Below are 25,080 nucleotides of genomic sequence, written 5' to 3'. Positions count from 1 at the left end.
AGCCCAATCCTGCTGGAAGGAAGAACCCAAAGGTTGCTCCAGTTGCACGCGTGAGAGACTTAACGTCCCCTGGAGCGGAACCTCCTGAACTTTCTTCATGGTCGTCAGCCGAGGAGAATGAAGGAGCAGAATCGGATTTTGTATTTTCTGCCCCAAATTCACAAGACCGTCCTGAGACCCCTCGTGGACCAGTTGTTAAGGCCCTGTCGGTGAGTGTTGTACAAAATATATCCGGGGGCCAAGAGGGAGAAGAAAAGGATGGTTTGCTGCAAGGGAGGGACTGTCCAGAACCTCTTTCATCGGAATGCAAGGAATGGGTTCAAACGCAGTTTTCAGAACCCATATATGTTAACTGTATTCAGGTCATGGGACGGGTAGATTCGGGCGCAGAGCTCTCCAGTGTTGCTGAACACTTGGTGAAACCAGAGCAATATGTCCCTGACTTACAAGTGACTGTCACGGCTTATGGACCCAGGGCTGTGCAAGCTCGTGTGGCCGAGCTAGTGCTTTCATACAAGAATTGGACTGGGCGCCATAGAGTTCTAGTTCATTCAACCAACAGTTTGTGGGACGTTTTGATAGGAACAGACCTGCTCTTCCTGCACCATAAAGAGACTGAACGTAGGGCGGAGAGGGATGCTCTTGCTAAGTCTCAAGTTTTGTTAGACACCTGGAAAGGTAGTGGGAGAGAAGCTAAGGCTTTAAAGGAACGGGCTGTGTGCTTGCCTAAGCCACAGAAAGAAAGTTCGCTTTTGCAGCCCAGGGGAAGGGGGCTGATGGAATGTAAAGTGCCGCCTGTTGGCTCTCAAGGAACTAAGACTGTTCTAAAAAGGAAGGAAAGCCTTCAAGGTTGTAAAAGCAAAACAGAAGTTAACTCGGCTGGTTTATTACCAGCGGAGGAATCTGAGCCTCCTAATAGACATTTAATTATGGCCTGTACCAAGGCGTGTGAATTTGCAGAGGATTCTTTGGATTTGGTTACAGAGAGTCAACAAGCAGGGGGGATAACTGAAATTACCCTGCCCGAAGGTTTGACTCAGGAGCAACGAAGGCAATTAGTTCAAATCCTGATGGACTTTAAACCTATGTTTTCCAGTAAGCCTGGAAGAACTGACTTGGCTATTCATTCCGTTAACACCGGGGATCATCCCCCTATGCAAGCTTCTCCGTACAGAGTTGTAGGACGAAATGCAGAAGTGGTAGAGAGGGAAATCCAAGCTATGCTGGAAATGGGAGTTATTGAACCCTCTACTAGTCCCTGGTCCTCCCCTATTGTGCTAGTGGCTAAACGGGAAGCTAATGAAGTGCGTTTCTGTGTGGATTACAGGAAGCTGAACCAGATTTCCCAAGTGGATCCGTATCCTTTGCCTAGGATGGACCATTTAATAGAAAGACTGGGAGCAGCAAAATACATCACTACACTGGATTTAACTAAGGGATATTGGCAAGTGCCTCTAGATGGGGACGCTGCTGTGAAATCTGCTTTTGTCACGCATATGGGCTTGTTCCAGTTCAAGGTTCTCCCATTCGGACTTCGAAATGCCCCAGCCACGTTCATGAGGCTTATTAATTCTGTGATTAATGGCCTAGGTGAATTTTCTTGTGCGTATCTGGACGATCTGGCCATCTTTAGCCCTGACTGGAAGTCGCATTTGAACCATTTGAGAATTGTTTTACAGCGACTGCAGGCCGCTGGACTAACCATCAAAGCGCAGAAATGTCAATTTGGTCTGGGAGAAGTTGTGTATTTGGGACACAGGGTGGGGCAGGATTGTGTCAAACCCCTAGAGGCTAAGATCGAAGCTATTCAAAATTGGCCTGTCCCTAAGACCAAGAAACAGGTTCAATCTTTCTTGGGGTTAGCCGGCTATTACAGAAAATTTGCTCCACATTTTAGTAGTGTTGCTACCCCTCTAACTGAACTGTGCAAAAAGACTATGCCAATGCGTGTCATTTGGACTGATAAATGTCAAAGTGCTTTTGATGCTTTAAAGACGATGTTGATAAACTATCCTGTTTTGAAAGCTCCTGATTTTTCAAGCCCTTTTGTAGTTCAGACGGATGCCTCTAACTTTGGGCTTGGAGCTGCTTTGCTCCAGGAAGATGCTGCTGGAGAATTGCACCCTATTGCATACATTAGTAAGAAATTGCTTCCAAGAGAGCGCAATTTGGCTACCATTGAAAAGGAGTGTCTTGCTTTGGTTTGGGCTCTTGATAAGTTACGCCCGTACCTATGGGGACGTCATTTTCAATTGCAGACAGACCATTCTCCTTTGTGTTGGTTGAACAGGATGAAAAACTCCAACCAAAAATTGTTACGTTGGAGTCTGGCCCTCCAAGATTTTGATTTTACAATTCAGTTCATAAAGGGGCGTGATAATATAGTAGCTGATGCTCTATCTCGCCTATCTGTTCCAGTTGATTGATATTTGATTCATGCCTATTCCACTGACTGATTTCCCGGCTCTGATGACCTCTGGACCGTTTTTAGACCTTGTTTTACTCTTTTACGCTTTTAACATGTTTTATGGACTTTTTAAAGATTTTACGGCTTATGACCTTTTTTGAACTTGGACCAGTTTTGGATCACCCCATTTTTTATTCTATTTTTTTTTTATTATTATTTTTTTTTGATAATAAAGTTTTCTTTTTTTTTTGGGTGTTTTAGGGGTCCCTTATTTCTTTTTTTTTTCTCCTTTATTGTTTGTTATGTTGTAACTTTGAACTTAATTAGAAGGCATAAGACAAGAAGTAGCTCACTTGCTTAAAATGTATTAAATTGTTTTTTTTTCTCTTTTTTATATGCTGTATTGTAATGTTGATGGAATTTTTTTTTTCTGATTGTTCCCTTATTCCTGGTTGCTGTGGCGATGACGCAGAACTATTCAGAGTTCTGACATCATCTTCCCAAAAAGGGGCGTGTCATGAACCTGTAATGGTCATGAGTTATTAGAAATCTGATGACAACACTTTGGTTCCAGTAAGGGACTCTGGGAGATGGTTATAGTCAGAAAGGACAGGCCTTGCCAATTTGCAAAGTTAAGTTTCATTTTCCCAGCTGAAGACGGTTAGAAGAAGCCTTAACAAGCGGCACCTGTTTATCTTTGTTGATTAGCCAGTGCCTGGCACCCAAGGTCATCCTTGGCCTATGCAGTTGGAAAACACCGTTGGGAGGGGGGCCTGAAGGCGCGAAAATGTGAGAAACATCGAGAAGAAAGTTACATCAGTCAATTCCTGATTGGTCAATTAATCTTGGACCGTTAGGATCTTTTTCCCTTAAGTATAGGGCTAGGGACCCACAGCCTTTGTTCTCTGTTCTCTGCCTATGCTGACTGGCACCAGAGTTCCAAACCTTTTCTGCCTTATGGTTCCTGGGGTTGCTTATGAGAAGGCAACCTATGTCTGGTTCCATTGCTTTATGTTGAACATCCATCTCTCTTAGGAGAGGTGCCACGCAACCAACTACCTCGTATGTAAGTAGTTAGGTGAGCTAGTTTATTATTTTCTTGTTGTGTGTATGAATTCTCTTGTAAGAACCTAAACCCCTGTTGGGTGAATGGTCTTAAAGGATTACTTGCTGCTATATGATATGTGCACTTATATATTTTAATAAAGCTACTTCTATTTAACCTGGTGTGTTCATTTGAGAGAAGGGGTGGTTCTAAATTCAGTGTTTTGACCCAACCTCAGTCACTCACTACCAAAGAGGGTTAAGAAGTTAAAAGCTTGGATTTTAAATGTTAAACCAGAGGTGCCTGGCAAGGAGTGTAACTGTGACTCTTGCCTTTTAGGACCTTGGTTTTATATACCTTCTGGGCTCAGAGATCCCCTGGCTCTGAGTGGACCAGTATACAGGGGTGGTGGCAGCCTACCTTCTACCTTGCAGGGTTGTTGTGAGCGTACACAGCCTTGGCAAGGGTGAAGTAATAGCTTTTCGGTTCCAGTCTCATTTCCCTAAGGGTGGGGGTCTGAGCCTGATGCATGTTCCCGGGACCCTGAGGGTCGGGCGGGCATGACACAATACACAATAAAACATAATTTAAAATTTTCAATTTTAAATTCAAATTTTAAAAAAAATTTTAAAATGCCTGGGCGAAGAGGTAGGTCTTTACCTGGCGCCGAAAAGATAACAAAGAAGGTGCCAGGCATATCTCATCAGGGAGGGCGTTCCATAGTTCGGGGGCCACCACTGAGAAGGCCCTAGCTCTAGTTATCGTTCTCCGTGCCTCCCTATGCATTGGGACACGGAGAAGGGCCTTCGACGTCGAGCGCAGCGACCGGGTAGGTACATAGCGGGAGAGGCGTTCCGCCAGGTATTGCGGTCCGATGCCGTTAAGGGCTTTATAGGTAAGAACCAACACTTTGAATCTGGCCCGGAAACATATTGGTAGCCAGTGCAGCTGGGCCAGGACAGCTGTTATATGATCAAATTTTTTTGTCCCAGTAAGAACTCTGGCCGCAGCATTCTGCACCAGCTGAAGTTTCCGAACCGTCTTCAGAGGTAACCCTACGTAGAGTGCATTACAGTAGTCCAATCTAGAGGTTACCAGAGCATGGATAACTGTGGCAAGGTTCTCCTTATCCAGATAGGGTCGTAGTTGGGCTACCAGCCGAAGCTGGTAGAACGCATTCCGTGCCACCGAGGCTACTTGAGCCTCCAGTGACAGGAGCGGATCTAATAAGACCCCCAAACTACAGACCTGCTCCTTTAGGGGGAGTGTAACCCCATCCAGGGCAGGTCGGACATCAACCATCTGGGCAGAGAGCCCCCCCACCAACAGCATCTCAGTCTTGTCAGGATTGAGTCTCAGTTTATTAGCTCTCATCCAGTCCATTATCGCGGCCAGGCAGTGGTTTAGTACATTAACAGCCTCACCTGAAGAAGATGAAAAGGAGAAGTAGAGCTGCGTATCATCAGCATATTGCTGGAAACGCACTCCAAATCTCCTAATGACCTCGCCCAGCGGCTTCATATAGATATTAAAGAGCATGGGGGACAGAACTGAACCCTGTGGGACCCCATATTGGAGTACCCAGGGACTCGAGTAATGCTCCACAAGCACCACCTTCTGGAGACGATTCTCGAGGTAGGAGCACAGCCACTGCCAAGCAGTGCCTCCAACTCCCAAGTCCGCAAGTCGCCCCAGAAGGATACCATGGTCGATGGTATCAAAAGCCGCTGAGAGATCAAGGAGAACCAACAGAGTTACACTCCCTCTGTCTTTCTCCCGACAGAGGTCATCATACAGGGCGACCAAGGCTGTTTCTGTACCAAACCCCGGCCGAAAGCCCGATTGACATGGATCCAGATAATCAGTTTCATCCAAGAGAGCCTGGACCTGGTGAGCGACCACACGCTCTAAAACCTTGCCCAGGAACGGAACATTTGCTACCGGTCTATAGTTGTCAAGATTTTCAGGGTCCAAGGAGGGTTTCTTTAGGAGCGGTCTCACCACCGCCTGTTTCAGGCAGGGTGGTACCACTCCCTCTCGTAAAGAGGCATTGATCACCTCCTTGGCCCATCCGGCTGTTCCGTTCCTGCTAGCTTATATTAGCCATGAGGGGCAAGGATCCAGAGCAGAAGTGGTCGCCCGCACCTGTCCAAGCACCTTGTCCACGTCCTTGAGCTGAACCAACTGAAATTCATCCAATAAAACAGGACAAGACTGTGCTCCGGACACCTCATTAGGCTCAACTGCTACAATATTGGAGTCAAGGTCCCGGCGGATGTTTGTGATCTTATCTTGGAAGTGTCTCGCAAACTCATTACAGCGGGCTATTGATGGTATTATTGCGTTCTGAGGACCAGAGTGTAAAAGTCCCCGAACAACCTTATAAAGTTCCGCTGGGCGGTTAGAAGATGACTGAATGGAGGCAGCAAAGTACTGCTTCTTCGCTGCCCTCACCGCCTTCACATAGAGCTTGCACTTCACAAGTGCAAGACCACAGCCGTCGGGAGTTCGTCTCCATTTGCACTCAAGCTGTCTCCTTTCTTGCTTCATCACTCTTAGCTCCGGGGTAAACCACGGAGCCAATTGAGCTCTGCAGAGGAGAGGGCGCACCGGGGCGATCGTGTCAACTGCCCGGGTCATTTCCGTATTCCACAGATTGACCAGGGTTTCGACAGGAGCGTCAGTTTTATCAGCCGGAAAACTCCCCAGAGCCTTCTGAAAACCTTCAGGATTCATTAGTCTCCGGGGGCGGACCATCTTAATTGGTCCTCCACCCTTGCAGAGGGGAGAAAACATTGTGAGCCTACACCTCAATAGGCGATGATCTGTCCATGACAGAGGAATAGATGTAAAATCCCTCACTCCCAGATCACCATCCCCTGCTCCAGTAGCAAAAATTAAGTCTAGAGTGTGCCCCGAAATATGCGTAGGGCCAGTAACAAATTGAGACAGCCCCATGGCTGTCATGGAGGCCATGAAGTCCTGAGCCACCCCAGACAAAGCGGTCTCGGCATGAATGTTGAGATCCCCCAATACCATAAATTTGTGGGATCGCAACACCAAACCCGAGACCACCTCCGTCAGCTCAGTTAGGGAGGCTGTTGGGCAGCAGGGTGGACGGTACACCAACAGTATTCCCAGTCTGTCTCGCTGACCCAACGTAATATGGAGACACTCCAGACCATTAGCTACCTGGATAGGGTGCCTAATGAGAGGGATGGAACTTCTATAGACCACAGCGATTCCCCCTCCCCGACCCTCGGATCTACCTAGATGCTGAACCGAGTACCCAGGTGGGCACAGCTGGGAGAGATTAATGCCTCCCAGATCGCTCACCCATGTCTCAGTAATAAACGCCAGATCGGCCGCCTCATCCACAATTAAATCATGGATGAGGGAAGCTTTATTATTTACTGATCTGGCATTAAGAAGCAGCAACTGGAGATCCGAGAGTTGGCTGATAGAACTACCAGTAATCCTGTGGATGTGGGGAGGACCGGAACACGGTACAGCCACCAATTGTCTGGGCCGAGTTCCCCTCAACTGGCATGTCCTCCTCACAACGCCATACCTCCCATTACCCGTCACTACGCTAACAAAAAGGGTTTAAGTGTGACAGCACCTACATTTTGGAACTCTGTGCCTATTGACATTAGGCACCTTCATTGTACTCTTTTTGGCACCTGCTAAAACATTTTTTTGTTTAAGCAAGCCTACTCAGGCATGTAGAATTATTATGCTTTTTATCTGTTTTTAATTCATTGTTGTTTTATTATTTGGAATGTTTTAAAATTCCTCTTTTAAACTGTTTTCATCAATACTTTTATTGTTTTAATTCCTTCTGTAAACTGCATTGAGGGGTTTTTTTTACAATAAAGTGGTATATAAATGTTGTAAGTAAAAGACATAAATACATTTCAGAGTCATTATAGCTCTTGGGTCTCTTTCCTCTTTTAGTAACAAAGGAATCTGCCTTACAACAAGACAAGCCATTTGGTACCATCTAGCTCATTACTGATGACATGCACTACCATTGGCTGTCCAGGATTCCAGGCAATTTTTTTCCAGAGATTAGATTTTGGACCTTTGCATGCAAAGCATGTGCCCTACCATTGTGATACAGTCTTCCCACTGTTTAAAAAATATCATTTAAAATTGTTCTTTTCAGTTCACTAATGAATGCACAGCATACTAGGTCATACTAGGTCAGATCCTCCCTACGAATTTAAAGCACATTCAACATATATTTGAAACACATGAATCCCACCACAGAATCATGAGAAGGGTTGTTTGTTAAGGGTGGTGGGAACAATAACTCTGAGGGGGAAACTACACTTCCCAGAATACTTTGGGGGAAGTGTATTATGTGGATCTGCATTACTTCATAAACTTTGCCTGCATATAAATCATTTTAATTAATTTTAAAAATGGAAATCAGCTACAAAGTTTACTTGGTGACCATGACCTACTCACCATCTCTCAGCCTAATCTGCCCCTCAGTATGAAAACAACAGAGGGGGACCCTGACCACCCCAAGCAGGAAGGGAATACTTAAAATGTAGAGGAAACAATAATGTCAAAGATAATATTTATACAACCTGTAAAGATATTTATCATGCAATCATATGCATGTTTACTCAGAAGCAAGTCCCAATATATTCAATGGGGCCTACTCAAACAGGGAAGTGTTGCAGCAGGTTACGCTGCAACCTCAAGTGATAAGGAACTTCACTCATCCAATGCAAATTTCAGAATCATACCACTTTAAGCTGTTTTGTAAATGTTTTACACTGGTTTTATTGTTACTGGATTTTAAATGGATGTATTTGTTGTTGTGAGCTGTCTTGGTTTCCAACCCTACCTCAAAGGGTTGCTGGAAAGATTCCATATACACATACACTGGAGACGTAAAACTACACTCACCCATATAATAGTTTATTGTCAAAACCAGTTAGTCATTGCAGAACCTTTTTTTAAAAAAAATCAGCATTAGTTTCTTACCAATTAAAAGCAGTGACACCTAAGTAAGCCCTGCCTAATTGCTTAAAATAAAAGGATTGGAGGAGGAGAGGAAAATTTACAACACAGTCCTTTGCTATGTTCACTCAAAAGCCCCCCATTGATTTACAGCACAATCCTAACCATGTCTACTCAAAATTAAGTCCTACTGAATTCAGTGGGGTTTACTCCCAGGTAGGTGGAATTAGCATTGCAGCTTTACTCCCAGAAAAGTGAGTATTAAAGCTTCATATTGGGAAGGTTTTCAAAATAGGCAATGAATTAGACAAATAAACTGCCCAAAAGTCCAGGAAAATTTAAATGTGTTTGACTGTCATGGCCCCGTCAGAGGACTCCTCAGATGAGGACGACCCAGGAGTAATAATAATAATAATAATAATAAATTTAATTTCTTCGTCGCCTATCTGGCCGATGGCCACTCTGCAGCATCTCTTTGACTGACCTCCTTGGCAATTGATCCCGGACCTCCACTGACCTCGCTTCTGGACTTCTGACTCGGCAAGTACGCTTCGGATAGGCCTGGCAGATTTACAACCCGACTGCTGGCTAAGGACTTTCCTTCCCTGCCAAAGACCCAGGAATTTCCAGCCCCCCCCGACACTGCTGATGCAGTGTAGAGCTGACATTGACTGCTTAGAAAAGTAGAACCCACTGTAATGACATCATAAGGTGCAGCATATACACTTTTTCAAATTTCTGTTCAACAATTATTTGAAAGATTAAATGTATATGCTATTTTTTGCAAGTAATTAAAAAGTACCCTGTATGTACACATTTATTGCAATCATAACTGAAATTGTTTACTGTGCATACCTACCAAGATCCTGCTGCAATCTTCAGTTCTAGATTTCTTGCTATTTATTTATTTATTTATTAAACTTGTATACCGCCCCATAGCCAAAGCTCTCTGGGCGGTTTACAATAACTAAAAACAAATACAATTTAAAATACATCTTTTAAAAAACAATTTAAAACACAACTTAAAAATTTAAAACAATATAAAACACATGCTAAAATGCCTGGGAGAAGAGGAAAGTCTTGACCTGGCGCCGAAAAGATAACAGTGTTGGTGCTAGGCGCACCTTGTCAGGCAGATAATTCCATAATTTGGGGGCCACCACTGAGAAGGCCCTCTCTCTTGTTGCCATTCTCCGAGCTTCCCTTGGAGTAGGCACCCAGAGGAGGGCCTTTGATCTTGAACGTAGTGTACGGGTGGGTTCGTATCGGGAGAGGCGTTCCATCAGGTATTGTGGTCCCAAGCTGTGTAAGGCTTTATAGGTCAAAACTAGCACCTTGAATCGAGTTCGGAAACATAAAGGCAGCCAGTGCAAGCGGGCCAGAATCGGTTTTATATGTTCGGACCATCTGGTCCCTGTTACCAATCTGGCCGCTGCATTTTGCACAAGCTGCATTTTCCGAACCGTCTTCAAAGGCAGCCCCACGCAGAGTGCATTGCAGTAATCTAATTTAGAGGTTACCACAGCATGGACAACTGAAGCCAGGTTATCCCTGTCCAGATAGGGACGTAGTTGGGCCACCAACCGAAGTTGGTAGAAGGCATTCCGTGCCACTGAGGCTACCTGAGCCTCAAGTGACAGAGATGGTTCTAGGAGAACCCCCAAGCTACGAACCTGCTCCTTCAGGGGGAGTACAACCCCATCCAGGACAGGTTGAACATCCACCATCCGGTCAGAAGAACCACCCACTAGCAGCATCTCAGTCTTGTCTGGATTGAGCCTCAGTTTATTAGCCCTCATCCAGTCCATTGTCGCAGCCAGGCACATGTTCAGCACATTGACAGCCTCACCTGAAGAAGATGAAAAGGAGAAATAGGGCTGTGTGTCATCCGCATACTGATGGCAACGTACTCCAAAGCTCCGGATGACCGCACCCAACGGTTTCATGTAGCTGTTGAACAGCATGGGGGACAGAACTGACCCCTACGGAACCCCATACTGGAGAGTCCAGGGTGCCGAGCAATGTTCCCCAAGCACCACTTTCTGGAGGCGACCTGCCAAGTAGGAGCGGAACCACTGCAATGCAGTACTTCCCACTCCCAACTCAGCCAGTCTCCCCAGAAAGATACCATGGTTGATGGTATCGAAAGCCGCTGAGAGATCAAGGAGAATCAACAGTCACACTCCCCGTCTCTCTCCCAACAAAGGTCATCATACTGTTTCTGTGCCAAAACCAGGCCTGAAACCCGACTGCTATGTTATTGTAGAAAGGCAATCTTGCTGCTGCTGAGAGTTATACAGTATACACTCAACTTCTGATGTGCAGACAAGCAGGAAAAGAAAACTGTGTTCAGGATTTGGGATGGTTCTAGCTATTGCCTGGAGGTCAGCAAATCTCTCATCAATCACAACTGTAACTTCAATAATTGGCTAAAAATCTAAAAGGGCGGATATTAGAGCAGCCAACTTCTCACAGAAGTTGTGGGGGTGACATTTTGGTGTATATCTCTTGAACCATACCACCTAGAAACTTTTTTTTAATGAAAGCTATAGGGGTATTCACACGTTACTCTGTACCCAGGTAGAAGCCCCCTGTACCTGGGTACAGCTGCTCTTGAGAAAGAGTGTACACTTGGTGATTTCAAAAATCACCACGTGTACAGGCATCCTGAAAAAAGCCATCTTCTGCTCACGTGGTGATTCTTCCTGCATGCTGTATCTGTGGAGCTGATCATGAGCAATTAGTTTCTCCCCGGGGACAGCCTGAGCCTTCCTTCTAGCAGCAGCAGCAACAGCAGCAGTAGCAGCCAATCAGAAGTGGGCTGAAGGAAACGTCAGTTGCTGGAGCCACTGAGCGGGAAAGAAGAGTAAAGCTAAAATGGAGGCAAGGGAAGGGAGACCAGCCTGAAGCAACGAATGAGCTTGAGGGAAGGAAAGAGGCAAAAAACGGGGGGGGGGAGCTTTGAAGGACTCACTGCAATTTTTAAAAGGTCTACTCAGAAGTAAGTCCCATTGAGTGCAGTGCTTCTGTGTGCTGGCAATGAGTGAGTTTGAAGAAAGGACAGAAAAAAATGGAGAGGAGCATGCTTTGCAGGATTCACATTTGAATTTTAAAAATGTCTACTCAGAAGTAAATCCCACTGAGTTCAGTGGGGCTTACTCCCAGGTAAGTGGAGTGGAGCTTGTTTGTGCTAGCAATGTGCTTGAGGGAAGGAAGGAGGGAAAATGTCTACTCAAAAGTAAATCCCACCGAGTTCAATGGGGCTTACTCCCAGGTAAGTGGAGTTAGGATTGCCTAAAAAAAAGCAAGTGTTCTGCCAGAGAAGCTAGAGCTAGGCAAGGACCGTTTACATTGTTAAAGTACAATCCTAACCCCATGCCTACTCTAAAGTAAATTCCATTCAGTTTGGTGGGACTTACTCTCAGGTAAGAAGCATTAGGATTCCAGCCTCTTAAAATAAACAGTTGGGGGGGGCAGAGAAAGGGAGGGGAGCTTGCCTCTGTGTCTGCTCACAGTCCAGTGCAGTCCTAGTCATGTTTACTCAGAAGTAAGTTCCACTGAGTTTAATGGGGCTTACTCCTGAAGTGAATGTGAATATAGAATTACAGCCTTTAACTTCTAAATTCAATCCTTTCCTTTAAATACTAGGTGATTTATAAATAAATATTATAATTTATAATGTCTGTTAAATGTTCAATGTGTCATCATGTGACTCTTATTGTTGCTTGTTATGAGTAGTACACCTACTATTCAAGATAGTGCCACAAACAGATTCCAAAACTTGCTCCAACCCCCTGTGCAGGTAATGAATAATAGCTGCTATCACAACTGCAATAATAAAATAACTTAATGGCTAGGTAACACATTGCTCAGAAATGATAGTTATCAATAAATAATAGAAATTTTGGGTAATAGCTATCCCTTGTATCTTAACAACATAATCCCAAGCAGGTTTATCGAAAGTAACTTTCACAGTTCAATGGAGCTTACTCTCAAGTAATTGTGCAAAGGATTGTAGCCTTAATCTTATTTAATGCCTTATTTCCTTTATGTCTCAACTTTCTTGCAAAGAGCTCAGTGTGGAATACGTAGTCCTGCACCTCTCAAATATATCCTCAGAACAGCCCTATGAGGTAGTTTAGGCTGAGAAGGTGATTAGCCCAGAAGTCACCCAGTGAGTTTCATGGCTGAATTAGGGTTTGAATCCAGGTCTCCCAGGCCCTAGCCCAGTACTCTTATCACTACACCACACTGGCTTTTGCAGAACTTGTACATTACAGTACCTCTATAAATCCAATATAAATACCCACTATACTTCTCTTCCTTGGTCTTTTAAAACCTATTGAAATCAATGGTAAGGTAAATTCTGTTGTGTGCTTTCTATTTCCTCTTAAAGGTCAAGAAGAGAAATTTAGCCAAGACTCTTCCAATAATTTGATGACATAGGTCAGCAGTGATATGGGGGGGGAGAATGGCAGTGGCACAGAGATGGCAAGGTTGGGGGTACTTTGGTGGAATGCAGCACAAGCTTGCAGGTGCGTGCCCACATACTGCAGGATGGTGGTGCCACCAGCCCTGAACTTGCAGGCACCTTGTCTCATTCAGTGAGTGGTAATGTTGCCATTACTGAGACAGCACTGCTATTGCAGAGTCAGGGATCCACCCTGCGTTTTACTAGAACCTCAAGAACCACCAACTGCAGCCAGCTGCAAAAGACATACGTCTAGTATGAAAGAACATGGTGTCTGAGAAGCTGCTGAGCACAGGGTTATCAGAACTGAGATGAGCTCACAGTCTTTCCACACACAGAACTATTCCTACTTTCCACAAGTATTCTTAATTTCAGTTGTCAAATTTCCAAACGGATGTGTGTCCTTTTGTTGGTATTGTTAAACAACTGGAAGCTAGAAGCACTTGCCAATTAACTACAAATCTCCCAGGGATCTACCAATAGATTACAGTCAATCTTCTGGCCATCCCTGCACTAAATCATTTGTATGGGCACAGACCTACCTTGCAGGGTTGTTGTAGCATGGTTCAAAGGAGTGCTTGCAAGAATGAAACTACAATAGCAGAGGTAAGACTCTTCAAAACATTGCAAAGAAGGCATTCTCAAAAAACCAATGTCACCTTTCTACTGTGTATCCAGAAATTGAGAAGAAAAAAATTGTGGATTTGCTCATCTCTCTGCAGCTCTTTTCTATGTCAAGTGTCGTGCATCAAACTTAGACACACCTGATGGTCAAACACATGTTAATGGCTGCCTCCATTAGAAGCTGCTGTCAGAAGTATCTGCATCACATGGTTTTATGGTAACACAAACCTGACTTGTAGGCTTGTAATGTTTTGATTATTTATTTATTTATTATTTGATTTATATCCTGCCCTTCCAGCTGGAGCCCAGGGTGGCAAATAATCTATGGTTCAGATGGTTAGACTTCATGGTTAGACTAGATCAGGATCTAATACTCTAGATCAGGATGGTTAGACTTCAGGTTTTTGGTATTGATATTTTTATTATTATTATTACAAAAACCCAAGATCCGCCAACCAGAGCAAGCCACAAAATATATGCACTTCAGAGTTAAATAATTCTTAGCCCAGGAATTTGTTTGGAGTTCCAAAATTGAACTGAGCTCACAGTATTTCCACACAAAAATCCACTCAGATTACCCCACACACACACTTTCTTCATTTCAGCAGTACAACGGCGGGGTGGTCATTTTCTTGTTTTCATTGTGAAACAGGAGTCTGAAATCCTCACTGACCTCCTGTGAGTCATCCTGAGATACACCTACATTTTGATCTACGTTCTGCCCACCCTGCATGTAAAGTGCTATCCAAAAGCTAAATATTATGACATAGATCAGTGGTTCCCAACCTGGGTGTATGTGAAGTAATCCGGAAGGGGCTGTGAACAGTAAAGAAATTAATATTATTTTTAAAAAGTCTTCACTCCCTGGACACCGTCTGCTCCCCATTGCCGCTGCAGATGACACCTCCTCCTTGCTCCAAATGAGAAGGGAGGAGTTTTGCTGAAGTGCTAGAGCATCTTTCAGGCGCACCAAAGGCAGGCATCTGCCTCTAAAATACATGGCAGACACCAAAGGAGGCTGAGGTGGAGCTACCAGAAAGAAGAGGGAATTACTACCACTGACTGCCGTCTCCTCACACTACCACTACTGATGACGTCCTTACTCAGAACGAGAGGGCTTTTTGTGAAGCACAAAGAAGCAAGGCTGCAAGGAAAGGCCGCTTTCCTCCTTCCTTCCTGGCAGCCAAGCTGCCTTCCTGGAGGGAGGAGGTCACAAAAAATTTTGAGCTTATAAAGGGGGTCCCGTACTCATAAAGGTTGGGAACCACTGACATAGATCATAAAAAGATACTGATGATCACTTTTTGATACTGAGCTACAAACATTTCTACTGAAAAATCACAGACCAGAGCTTTCCTGTTTCCCAAATACCAGGAAAGGCTTTTCAGAGGACAGAGTATGTTGCAGTGGGAGCAGTAGGCTGGAAAGCCCAACTGATAAATAATTTTCCCCACATTTATATTTTGAGTGTAGTTTTGTGTATTAAAACACATGATATCCTCAAGAAAGAATCAGGTGTACCATGTTGGAAGAATAGTTTCAGTTCATAATCTTTTAAGCAGCTTGTTTTTGTTGCAGCCCCCTCAAAATATTTTCATATATAAATATTCAATATATTTAGGTCTGCACTTTCACACATTTATCTATGAGTAAGTCCTATTGATCTCTATAGGACTGTATAGACATGTATAGGATTGTTCCATGAAAGCCTACATCAAAAACCATACATACTCTAATAACAGGCAATGAAAAATGCAATATTTTAATAACTATAATTATGATAGTTACAGGTTAGTATTTTCTTTTTAAAAATTGGTGTTGTGATTTTAAAAACTTAAGAATCTGCAGGAAAAATGAAAAGAGTAAAACTACATTCCTGTTTCTGCCAACACTCTTTCTACTGAATGCAGCCCTTGACAAGAAACAGTTTCAGGAAGTATAACAGACCCAGCATGCCTTGCCTTGTTGCCAGTAAAAGGGAATTGCTTCAATGGTGCATTTAATAAGTGTCATTGAAGCCATTTTCTTTCCCTGGCAGCAAATGTGTATATAACAGACTGTACACTCGTTGAATGTTACATGTGAATAACTGTACGAGTGTACAGCCCAGCTACTTGTGTACCCAGGTACACAGACTGTACACTCATTGACTATTACATGTGAATAACTGTATGAGTGTACAGCCCGACTACTTCTGTACCCAGGTACACAGACTGTACACTCGTTGACTGTAAAGTGTGAACAGGGCCTAAGAGTCGAGATTGGGGTGACTTGAAGAGGACCCAAAAAAACTGGAGTCTCTGGGCAAACAACAGAGAGCTGGCAACCCTACTAGGGACCTAGTCTGGAGGCCTGGCCTGGCAACCAAGAGGTCTTCTGTATCTTTAAAAGTTGTGTAGAGGGAAGGGAGAATTCCACCTTGTTTTTTTCCCCATTACAGTATTGCAATAAAAAACCTGCACTTGGCTGACTTTCTCTTCTCCTAAAGATACAGGATCAGTCTCAGGCCCTGAGCCTGGCAACCCTACTTCCCCAGCAAACGTTTGCTAGCAGTTGGCCTGAGCTGGAATGCACACCTATTTGTTTTTGCAGTGCATATTTCTGCCCTTCTGCTTATTCAGTAGTGAGGGGAATCCTTCAAGCCCAGAGCTGAGCCCTGGATCATATTAAACACTGTCCCCAAATTAATTTTCCTCCCTCCAAAAAGTACTTACAAAACACTCTTTAGCGTGCTTGTCCACAGCCTCTGTGCAATTTCAGCAGAAAGTAACGAGAAGTGAAAGCAATATAGGAGGAGTTTTCCCAGCATCATTTTGCCCTCCCCATTTCCCTTCGCTGCTGTTCTCTCATACTGCTGTGATACTCGTCTAGTCTTCCAGTCTGGAAATTCTTCTCATTCCTGCCTGGGAGCTCCATGTAACTTTCTGGATTCTTCTGTATCTCAATCCTGCCTGGGAAAGACTTTTACCAGCAGTGAAATGGGAGGGTCTTACATTTAATCCGAGATGTTCCTTCCTCCAGGAGCCTTCCAAATCCATGATCTCTTTTGCACTGCTGTGGCATTTGATGATTTAGGACTCACTTGTCTTTCAGTAGAAGACAGGGTAGTTTAGAGGGGGGACATGCCCCCCTCACTACACCAACGCAGTTGTATTCTTTGTAGCTTGCAGGCTATTGAGGTGGAGGCAGTACTTCTAATCAGAGAGGTGCTGGACTGTTAAACTATGTGGAAGATACGGCATCACTCTATATATCCCAGTCAGTCTCTGTATTAGATTAGAAATTGATTTTGCATATGCCATTGTCATCATGTTTTTATATATGCATTGCTTTAACTGTTATATTATCCTCTGTTTTCTGCATATTAAATTGGTCCAGAGGAAGGAAGCTGTAACTGTTTGGTGAGGGAGCACTCTGCAAATGCTCAGCAGTGCTCTTTCTTATTTACCTGTTTTTTCTCCTAAAAAAAAAATTGGCCATGAATTCACTGATTATTCTTGGGTTCCTCAGTTATTGCTATGCCTCAGTGTTCCTCATCTGTAAAATACAACCAATCTCTTCAAAATGAAACAGTGCAAGTGAAATTTCTGCTTTTCCAGTGCCCTCAGATTCCTCCTATTATACTTTAGGAAATAGAAAACCTGGCTCATCACAGCAACAGTCAACACTTTTTGGGTTTATGTTTTTTTTTTCTGTGATACTTTTATTATTTATTCATTTATTATTTATTTATTCAATTTATATCCCACCCTTCCTCCCAGAAGGAGCCCAGGGCAGCAAAAACCCACCAACGCTATAATCACTTTAAAGCATTTGAAGCCCTTTAAAACATCTTAAGAACAAAAGACTTTAAAACATATTAAAACAAAACATTGTTAAAAAATATGACAACAACCCCTCCTATCTAACTTGAGTGTTACACTAGAGTGCCCTCTAGAGTCCTGATGTTACTAGACTCCAGTCCTCCAACAGTCTGTTCATGTTCTCCACTTTTACATTATATAAAGTTGCTTCTTGTGGAAGTGATCAGAAACAGAGAACACAAAATCCATTCATTATGTATTTGCATGTTATGTGGTGTTTGGTCTTCAGGAAACATTATACAGAGTACTATTATTTATTTATTTGATTTATATCCCGCCCTTCCTCCCAGCAGGAGCCCTCATCGTTAGGAGTTGTGGTCATGCCAATATCACTGAGCATATGTGCAACAACACCGTCTGGATCAACACTAAGGATTCTTGAGGAATATTATCTTTGCTAATTCTGGTGTGAACTGACTTGATCCAGACCTCTTGGATTAATGTACCAAACTTGCCTATCCACTGGATTTTGCACTTCTCCAAATGTTGCAATGCCGTTCTCAGCATCTTAAATGTATGAAAATACATTGGAAATGTACATGTATCTGAGAGAAAATACAAGTGTCTAAATGTGCTTTTAAATTCAACTTTTCATATAGAGTTTTTTAAAATATCAAAGATTGGTGGGAAATTAAGACAAAAGGGACTTTTGGGTGAAGATATGTAAAAGTAATACAGACTAGAAACAGATTGATCCAGCCATCCCTAGTGTACACTTCTCAATTTCACAGCATAGCAAATGCACTTATTAAACAAAGAAGGAACTTCATTTCAAAGTTTTATTGGCAAAGATGACATGGATGGGCATAAAGTCGGAATGTCTCCCAGTGAAAGCATTTGTAGTCAACCAGTTGTATAATTTATATTTGAATGATCAATCAATCAATTCCATCTGAAGGGGAAATAATTCAGAGCTTGGAAAAGTTACTTTTTTGAACTACAACTCCCGTCAGCCCAATCCAGTGGCCATGCTAGCTGGGGCTGATGGGAGCTGTAGTTCAAAAAAATAACTTTTCCAAGCTCTGTGTTGAAGATACTTTCTTGTTGAATGGAGGATTCCATAAGTAATGGGGCCTCAGTTAGGCTGTAGATGAGCATGCAAATCAATATCATCGGAACCATATTTCCTACTGTTTCTAGACTGGCTCTGGATGCTGTTCTGGGTAGGGATGAATAATCTGTCTTCTTTTCACCCTCCACAATGCCAGGAATTTTTGAATGTTCCAATCAGACACTTGAAAAGCTTCAAGGAGGTTTTTGAATATCCACTTGGACTATTTACTTTCAAAGCCTTCTCGAAGCCTGCTGGCACCTCTGCCTTCTCCCCGTAAGGCAAGAAGAACTTACCTATGGGGAAGGTGATGAGAGAGCTGGTAGCAGAGGTGGGCACAACCAGAGATACATGGAACATCCTTTGCACACCAAGTGAGGAAGACTGCACTGTGCCTCTATGGGAGACCATGTCACCTTTACTTCCCCGTCACCTCCAAGGTAAGGTTTTCTTTTGCCTTTACAGAAAGGAGAGGTGGGGTGGCTGAGGCTGCAATGGGGCACTCAAGTGACTGTTAAGAGAAGTGAGGAGATGGTGCCTGCCTTGATTCTGCTTGCAAGAGTTCTAGCAGGGTTGCTCACATGGTTAAGAACCCTTGCTTCAAATTCACAACCCATTCCTAGGCACACCTCACCGCAGTGCCTAGGGCTCTGAGTGGTCATAGTTCCTATAGCAGTCTCTGTGCTACCACCCATTACCTTTGATATATTTGGAAAATAGAGGGGTAGTGGGGAGGGATCAGGAGAACCTGAAATGGGGAGGGCTTGCTCCATCACTTTCTAATTGGTTTATCTACTAAAAGTTGCAATCCGAGCTCATCGTTTGGGTAGATTGATGAAAATGAAAATGCCAAAAAAGAAAGAAAAGCAAATCAATTATATTTTACTCTCAAAGTTTCAAGCGTCTTGTGATTGCTGGTATGATACCTCCCATAACTTCTCTTTCAGATGCTTCACTCTCTCTTGGGAGAAAAATCCACAGAATCATAGGCTGGAGGAGCAGCAGCAGCAGGAGGAGGAGGAGGAGGAAGATTTCTTTCAGTGGGAGCCGCCTCAACTCCACTGACAGTGTAGGGTATATAAACCATTGGCTGTAACACAGAAGAGTAATTTACTAGAAGAAAACACTTGCCTTGTCATCATCATTGTCATTATCAGCACTCATCACCATCCTCATGGTGGCATTCAGTAGCCACTTCCTCTTGAATCATCATCATGGAGGACGATGGGAGCACTGTGGTAGGCACGGCCAGTTCTAAAGGGTGGCCAGGTAGGGCACTGGCCCGAGGGCCCCTGGAGCTACAGGGGCCCCTCTGCTCCCCTTCAGCGATCCGCCGCAGGAGCCACAGATTGCAGGACAAGAGCTTCCGAGCCGTCTGGCATCCTCCGCTTCACCTACCTTTCTCTCTGCTGTTTTTTGTGGCTGCGCGCAGGGTTGCCATCATTCACAATGGCGGCCGAGCTTTCCCTAAGGGGCTGAAGCCTCTGCCACCATCTTGCTTGATGGCACCAATGCACACGTGTAGCACACATGCGTGCCATCAACCAAGATGGCGGCAGAGGCTTCAGCCCCTTAGGGAAACCTCAGCCACCATCTTGATTGATGGCAACCCTGCGCGTTTCAGTGCATGCAGCCACAAAAAACAGCAGAGAGAAAGGTAGGCGAAGCAGGGGGAGGGCGGTTGGCTCGGAAGCTCCTGTCCTGTGAGCCGCGGCTCCTGCCGTGGATCGCGGAAGGGGAACAGAGGGGCCCAGGCCAGGCTGGTGCCCAAGGGCTCCGGCATGCCTGGGGCCGGCCCTGGTGGTAGGGACCAGTGAGCAACTGTGATTGTGTGAAATATCTGAAAAGGGTGAGGGCAGTCAAACAGGGTCATAGAACTACTAGAGCTGTTTTAATAGTGCTTTCTTTGCTGAGAGAAGACAGAAACCTGCTTGCTATAACTAAAGCTTTATTAAGAGAATGCTTACAAGATCTACCGTGCTTGCTCAGGCATGGAATAATGGAATTATCCTGTATATCATCATCCAACACATCTGAGGTGTCTCCAATATCTTTTCCTTTTTCTGATCTCCTCCAATCTTTTTTTTTTTTTTGCTTTGCAGAGAATTATTGATATTATCATCACTATTTATTCACTAGTCTCCACTGGTATCAATCTTTATTCTGAACTCTGTAATGATGCCAGTTTACATTTCTTTTCAACTGCACTGCAGAGCAGACAGATTAAGGCAGATTATTTATTTATTTATTTATCATTTGATTTATATCCCATCCCTCGTCCCAGCAGGAGCTCAGGGTGGCAAACAAAAGAACTAAAAACACTTTAAAACATCATAAAAACAGACTTTAAAATACATCTTTAAAAACCTTTTTTTTAAAAAAAAGCTTTCACGCCTTCTAATTTTTTTTAAAAAAAAACATATTAAAAAGCAATACCAACACAGACGCAGACTGGGATAAAATCTCAACTTAAAAGCCTTGTTGAAAGAGGAAGGTCTTCAATAGGCACTGAAAAGATGGTCCCTCTCTAAAATTTAAGGGGAGGGAATTCCACAGGGTAGGCCACACAAAAGGTCTGTTTCCTATGTTGTGCAGAATGGACCTCCTGATAAGATGGTATCTGCAGGAGGCCCTCACCTGCAGAGCACAGTGATCAACTAGGTATATAAGGAATAAGACGGTCTTTCAGGTATCCTGGTCCCAAGCTGTATAGGGCTTTGTACACCAAAATTAGAACCTTGAACTTGGCCCGGTAGCAAATGGGCAGCAAGTGCAATTCTTTCAGTAGCGGAATGACATGTTGGCGATACCCTGCCCCAGTGAGCAGTCTCGCTGCTGCATTTTGCACCAGCTGCAGCTTCCGGACCAACCTCAAGGGCAGCCCCAAACAGAGTGCATTACAGTAATGCAGCCTAGAGGTTACCAGGGTGTGGACAACAGTGGTCCCGGTCCAGTGGTCCAGAAATGGCTGCAACTGTCTTACCAGCTGAAGCTGGTAAAAGGCACTCCTAGCCACTGAGGTCACCTGGGGCTCTAGCAACAAAGATGGATCCAGGAGCACCCCTGGACTACGGACCTGCTCTTACAGAGGGAGTACAACCTCATTCAAAGCAGGCAACTGACCAATTATCTGAACTCAGGAACCACCAACCTACAGTGCCTCCGTCTTCATAGGATTATTAGCCCTCATCCAACCTACCACTGAGTCCAGGCAGCAGTTCAGGGCTTGCATGGCCTCTCCCAATTCAGATGTTACAGAGAAATAGAGCTGGGTATCGTCAGCTTACTGCTGACACCCCGCCCCAACTCTCCTGATGACTGCTCCCAAGTGCTTCATATAGATGTTAAACAGGATGGGGGACAAGATGGTACCCTGCAGCACCCCACAGCACAACTGCCAGGGGGCCAAAAGACAGTCACCCAATGCTATTCTCTGAAGACAACCTTGGAGATAGGTTCGGAACCACTCTAAAACAGTGCCTCCAATACCCATCTCACCAGGATGGCCCAGAAGGATACCATGGCCAATGGTATCAAAAGCCGCTGAGAGTTCAAGTAAGAATAACAGGGTTGCACTCCCACTCTCTTTCTCCCGATAAAGGTCATCCATCAGGGCGACCAAGGCCTATTCAATCCCATAACCAGGCCTGAACCCAGACCGGAATGGGTCAAGATAATCTGTTTAATGCAAGAATACTTGCAATTGCTGCGCCACAACCCTCTCAATCACCTTCCCTAAGAAGGGGGTATTTGCGACCGGTTGGTAATTGTCGCAGACCAATAGGTCCAGGGTGGGCTTTTTCAGGTGCGGTCGGATCGTCGCCTCTTTCAGGGTGGCTGGAACCACTCCCTCCCACAATGATGCAATGACCACACCCTGGATCCACTTGGTCAACCCCCCTCGGCAAGCTTTAATAAACCAAGAAGGGGAAGGGTCGAAAGGACACGTTGCTGGCCGCAAGCACCTTGTCTACATCATCAGGCCACATCAGCTGAAACCTTTCACAAGAAGTTGCAGCAGATGTTGCACTGGACACCTCAATGGGGACTACAGTAGATGTGGATGGAGCATCAAGACTGCCATGGAGGCGAGCAACTTTACCCTCACAGTGCCTTGCAAACAATTCACAGTGGGCCTCCGAAGGGTCTAAAACTCCATTTCCTGGAGTTAATGTCAACAGACCCCTGACAATACGGAAAAGCTCCACTGGATGGCTCCTTGAGGATGCAATGGAGGCAGAGAAGTGGGCCTTCTTTGCTGCCCTCATCATCACACAGTAGGCATGGTTATAATGTTTTACTCATGCCCAATCACAGTATGACTTTTGCCACTTGTGCTCTAGCTGTCATCCAGCCTGTTTCATTGCCCTTAACTCACTGGTGTACCAAAGTGCAGACCGAGCTCCACAATGCTGGAGAGGGTGTTTGGGGGCAACCGTGTCACATCAGTGTCTTCCCTCCTGCTGCTTACAATTGACACCTCATTCCCTCCTGCTGCTTTCTGTCAGTTACAATCAACACTTGATTGACATCAGTGAAAGGGAATACACATTTGAAGAGCTGACATAGAAAGTAGATTGATAAAAGTATAACTCACACTATTGATGATTTCAAAGTGATTGTTTAAAAAAAATAAATCAGAAAAAAGGAAGAAGAATGAATTGGAAACCAGGTGCGGAAAGTTGCTACTTCAAAATTCTGTCCACAAAGATAGAGAATATTAGAAATACTGTAATAATTAATCCGATGGTAAATCCAATTATTGCAGAAACAGAGCCCATCGCTACTGTATACTGGCTTGGACTATATGAATTTACTTATGAGAGAAATCCTCAATGACTGGGTGTAATTTCTTTCTTCATGGTGTTAGTTCATGTGTACCAGAAAAATATTCCACACACTTAAAAACTTCTTATAACAGTACAACAACAGTGGGAAATACCTATATGGTTAAAAAAAATGGCTGGTAAAGTTTTCCGTTATGAACCTCATTACGTTATGAAGCTCACTTGGGCTCGACTCTCTCAGCATGATCTACCTCCCATGGTTGTTGTGAGGATAAAAGTGGGAGGGGACAGCAGGAACCATGTCTGCCACATTAAGCTCCTTGGAGACAGGGTGAGATGTAAACGTAATCTTTAAAAGTACGATCTTCTCCAAACCTCTCAATAGGATTTGGTAAACTCCAAGCAAGGTATCAAATGCTTACCGGGTCATTGGTACAGCAGGCGGCCTGACACCCAAAATGTGCTGTTGAAACAGCGATGCAGAACTCTAGCATGCTAAACAAGAGGAGCAGGACAGAGAGCCCAGTACCTACAGGCTGCATAGAGACATATGGAAAGACATTTATTATAGCTCTCAGTACAGACAAATTAGTTCAGTTGCAGCATTAAAAAGAGCCCCCAGTAATCACCTTCTAGTTGAGTGAAACTTCTAGAAATAAATTCACCTCAGGAAAAGCTGCTGGCAATGGGAACAATTTTGAAAATCTTGATCAAGGTGTCTGCCTCACATAGGTATACCTCTTGAAATGTAACATTGTAAAACCAGTGATAGTGAATAAGATCCTGAGCAGGGACCTTCACAGTATGTTTGTGTTTTTCAATTTCCCAAAGCAAGGCTTCAAACACAGGACTGACACTGTTTGGTAGACAACAGTCCCTGAAATGCACTCTAAAAATGTCGTTTGAGCCTCATTTATTTATTCCACATAAGAAGGCAATTAACGCGGGATAGATGTTTGTACTGCTGGGTAACAAGCACAGGGTAGCAATAATAGCAACATGTTTATTATGATCAACCGACCACCTGAGATAAAAGCTTTTTAAAATGTTGCTACCTGCACAGTGATAAAAATATTAGTCCCCTAAAGAAAAAAAATCCTCAAGAGAGTCTCCAAAGATCAGCCTGGAAATCCTCTCATGAGAGGATAGATTATACTTTCTTTAACCCTCGAGTAATAGCTACTCATGCTGTGCCAAAAAAACCTTCTCTGTGTGTGTATTTTACCATTCTCCATCAATTAGTAAGAAAAGAAACTGAATTTGAAATTCATCAAAGGGCAGAGAAAATTTCAAACAAATTCTCATGGGTGAGATGCAGGGTTTTTGTTGCACTCATCTTACTTTCAAAGTGGCCGAGGGTTTCTGTGAATGCCCTTTCACTCCACAGATTGTGACTCTGATGGTCTGCATTTTGCAGCCTTCTGGGTGCTTGTGCTTCCTGCAAACCACATTACATCATTGGCTGGAGGTTCCTGTAAGGACAGGAAGCTGGGGAGGCTCTTTACCATGTTCCTGCCAGCTGTTGTTTTTTAGTGAAATCTTTTTACTTTGGAAAAAAAAACTTTTTATTTTAAAAAAGGTAAAAGGGAGAAGTTAAAAACAAAATCAGTGCATGCACTGATCACAAGAATTTGGTAGCCAGTCTCCCAGGCTTCTTGAACTTCAATTAAAGCCTAGGGGGAAGACAACATGAGGTCACTCCTTCCATTGGGCTTTTGCAGATCAGAAAGCATGGGCAGCCAGGGAGCCTGAAGAACACTGGAGAAATGTTTAAAGGAAACACACATCCAACATCCTCAGATACCTCACAACACTAAGGTAAACTCAACTGAAAATTTCTGAGCAACTGGAGAAT

The 25,080-nt window shown here is 44.0% G+C and overlaps 2 protein-coding genes across 2 annotated transcripts in view; both read right to left on the bottom strand.

Moving 5' to 3' along the window:
- LOC133377961 (membrane-spanning 4-domains subfamily A member 15-like) overlaps window positions 1–16,712 on the bottom strand; it is a 72,917-nt gene extending 56,205 nt beyond the window's left edge. Inside the window, exon 1 of the mRNA XM_061612748.1 lies at window positions 16,239–16,712. The gene's annotated coding sequence lies outside the window, so the exon portion shown is untranslated. The remainder of the gene's footprint in view (window positions 1–16,238) is intronic.
- Window positions 16,713–18,152: 1,440 nt separating this feature from the next.
- The window catches only part of LOC133377960 (membrane-spanning 4-domains subfamily A member 15-like), a 54,213-nt gene continuing 47,285 nt past the window's right edge, over window positions 18,153–25,080 (bottom strand). Inside the window, exons 9-10 of the mRNA XM_061612747.1 lie at window positions 23,648–23,761; window positions 18,153–19,528 (exon numbers count right to left, since the gene is read on the bottom strand). Of these exons, the coding sequence (XP_061468731.1) occupies window positions 19,391–19,528; window positions 23,648–23,761 (252 nt within the window). The 3' untranslated portion in view covers window positions 18,153–19,390. The remainder of the gene's footprint in view (window positions 19,529–23,647; window positions 23,762–25,080) is intronic.

Source organism: Rhineura floridana, chromosome 2 (genome assembly GCF_030035675.1).
Source record: "Rhineura floridana isolate rRhiFlo1 chromosome 2, rRhiFlo1.hap2, whole genome shotgun sequence".
Taxonomy (NCBI): Eukaryota; Metazoa; Chordata; class Lepidosauria; order Squamata; family Rhineuridae; genus Rhineura; species Rhineura floridana.
The sequence above is the reverse complement of the archived record's forward strand: the minus strand, read 5'-3'. Positions and strand labels throughout refer to the sequence as shown.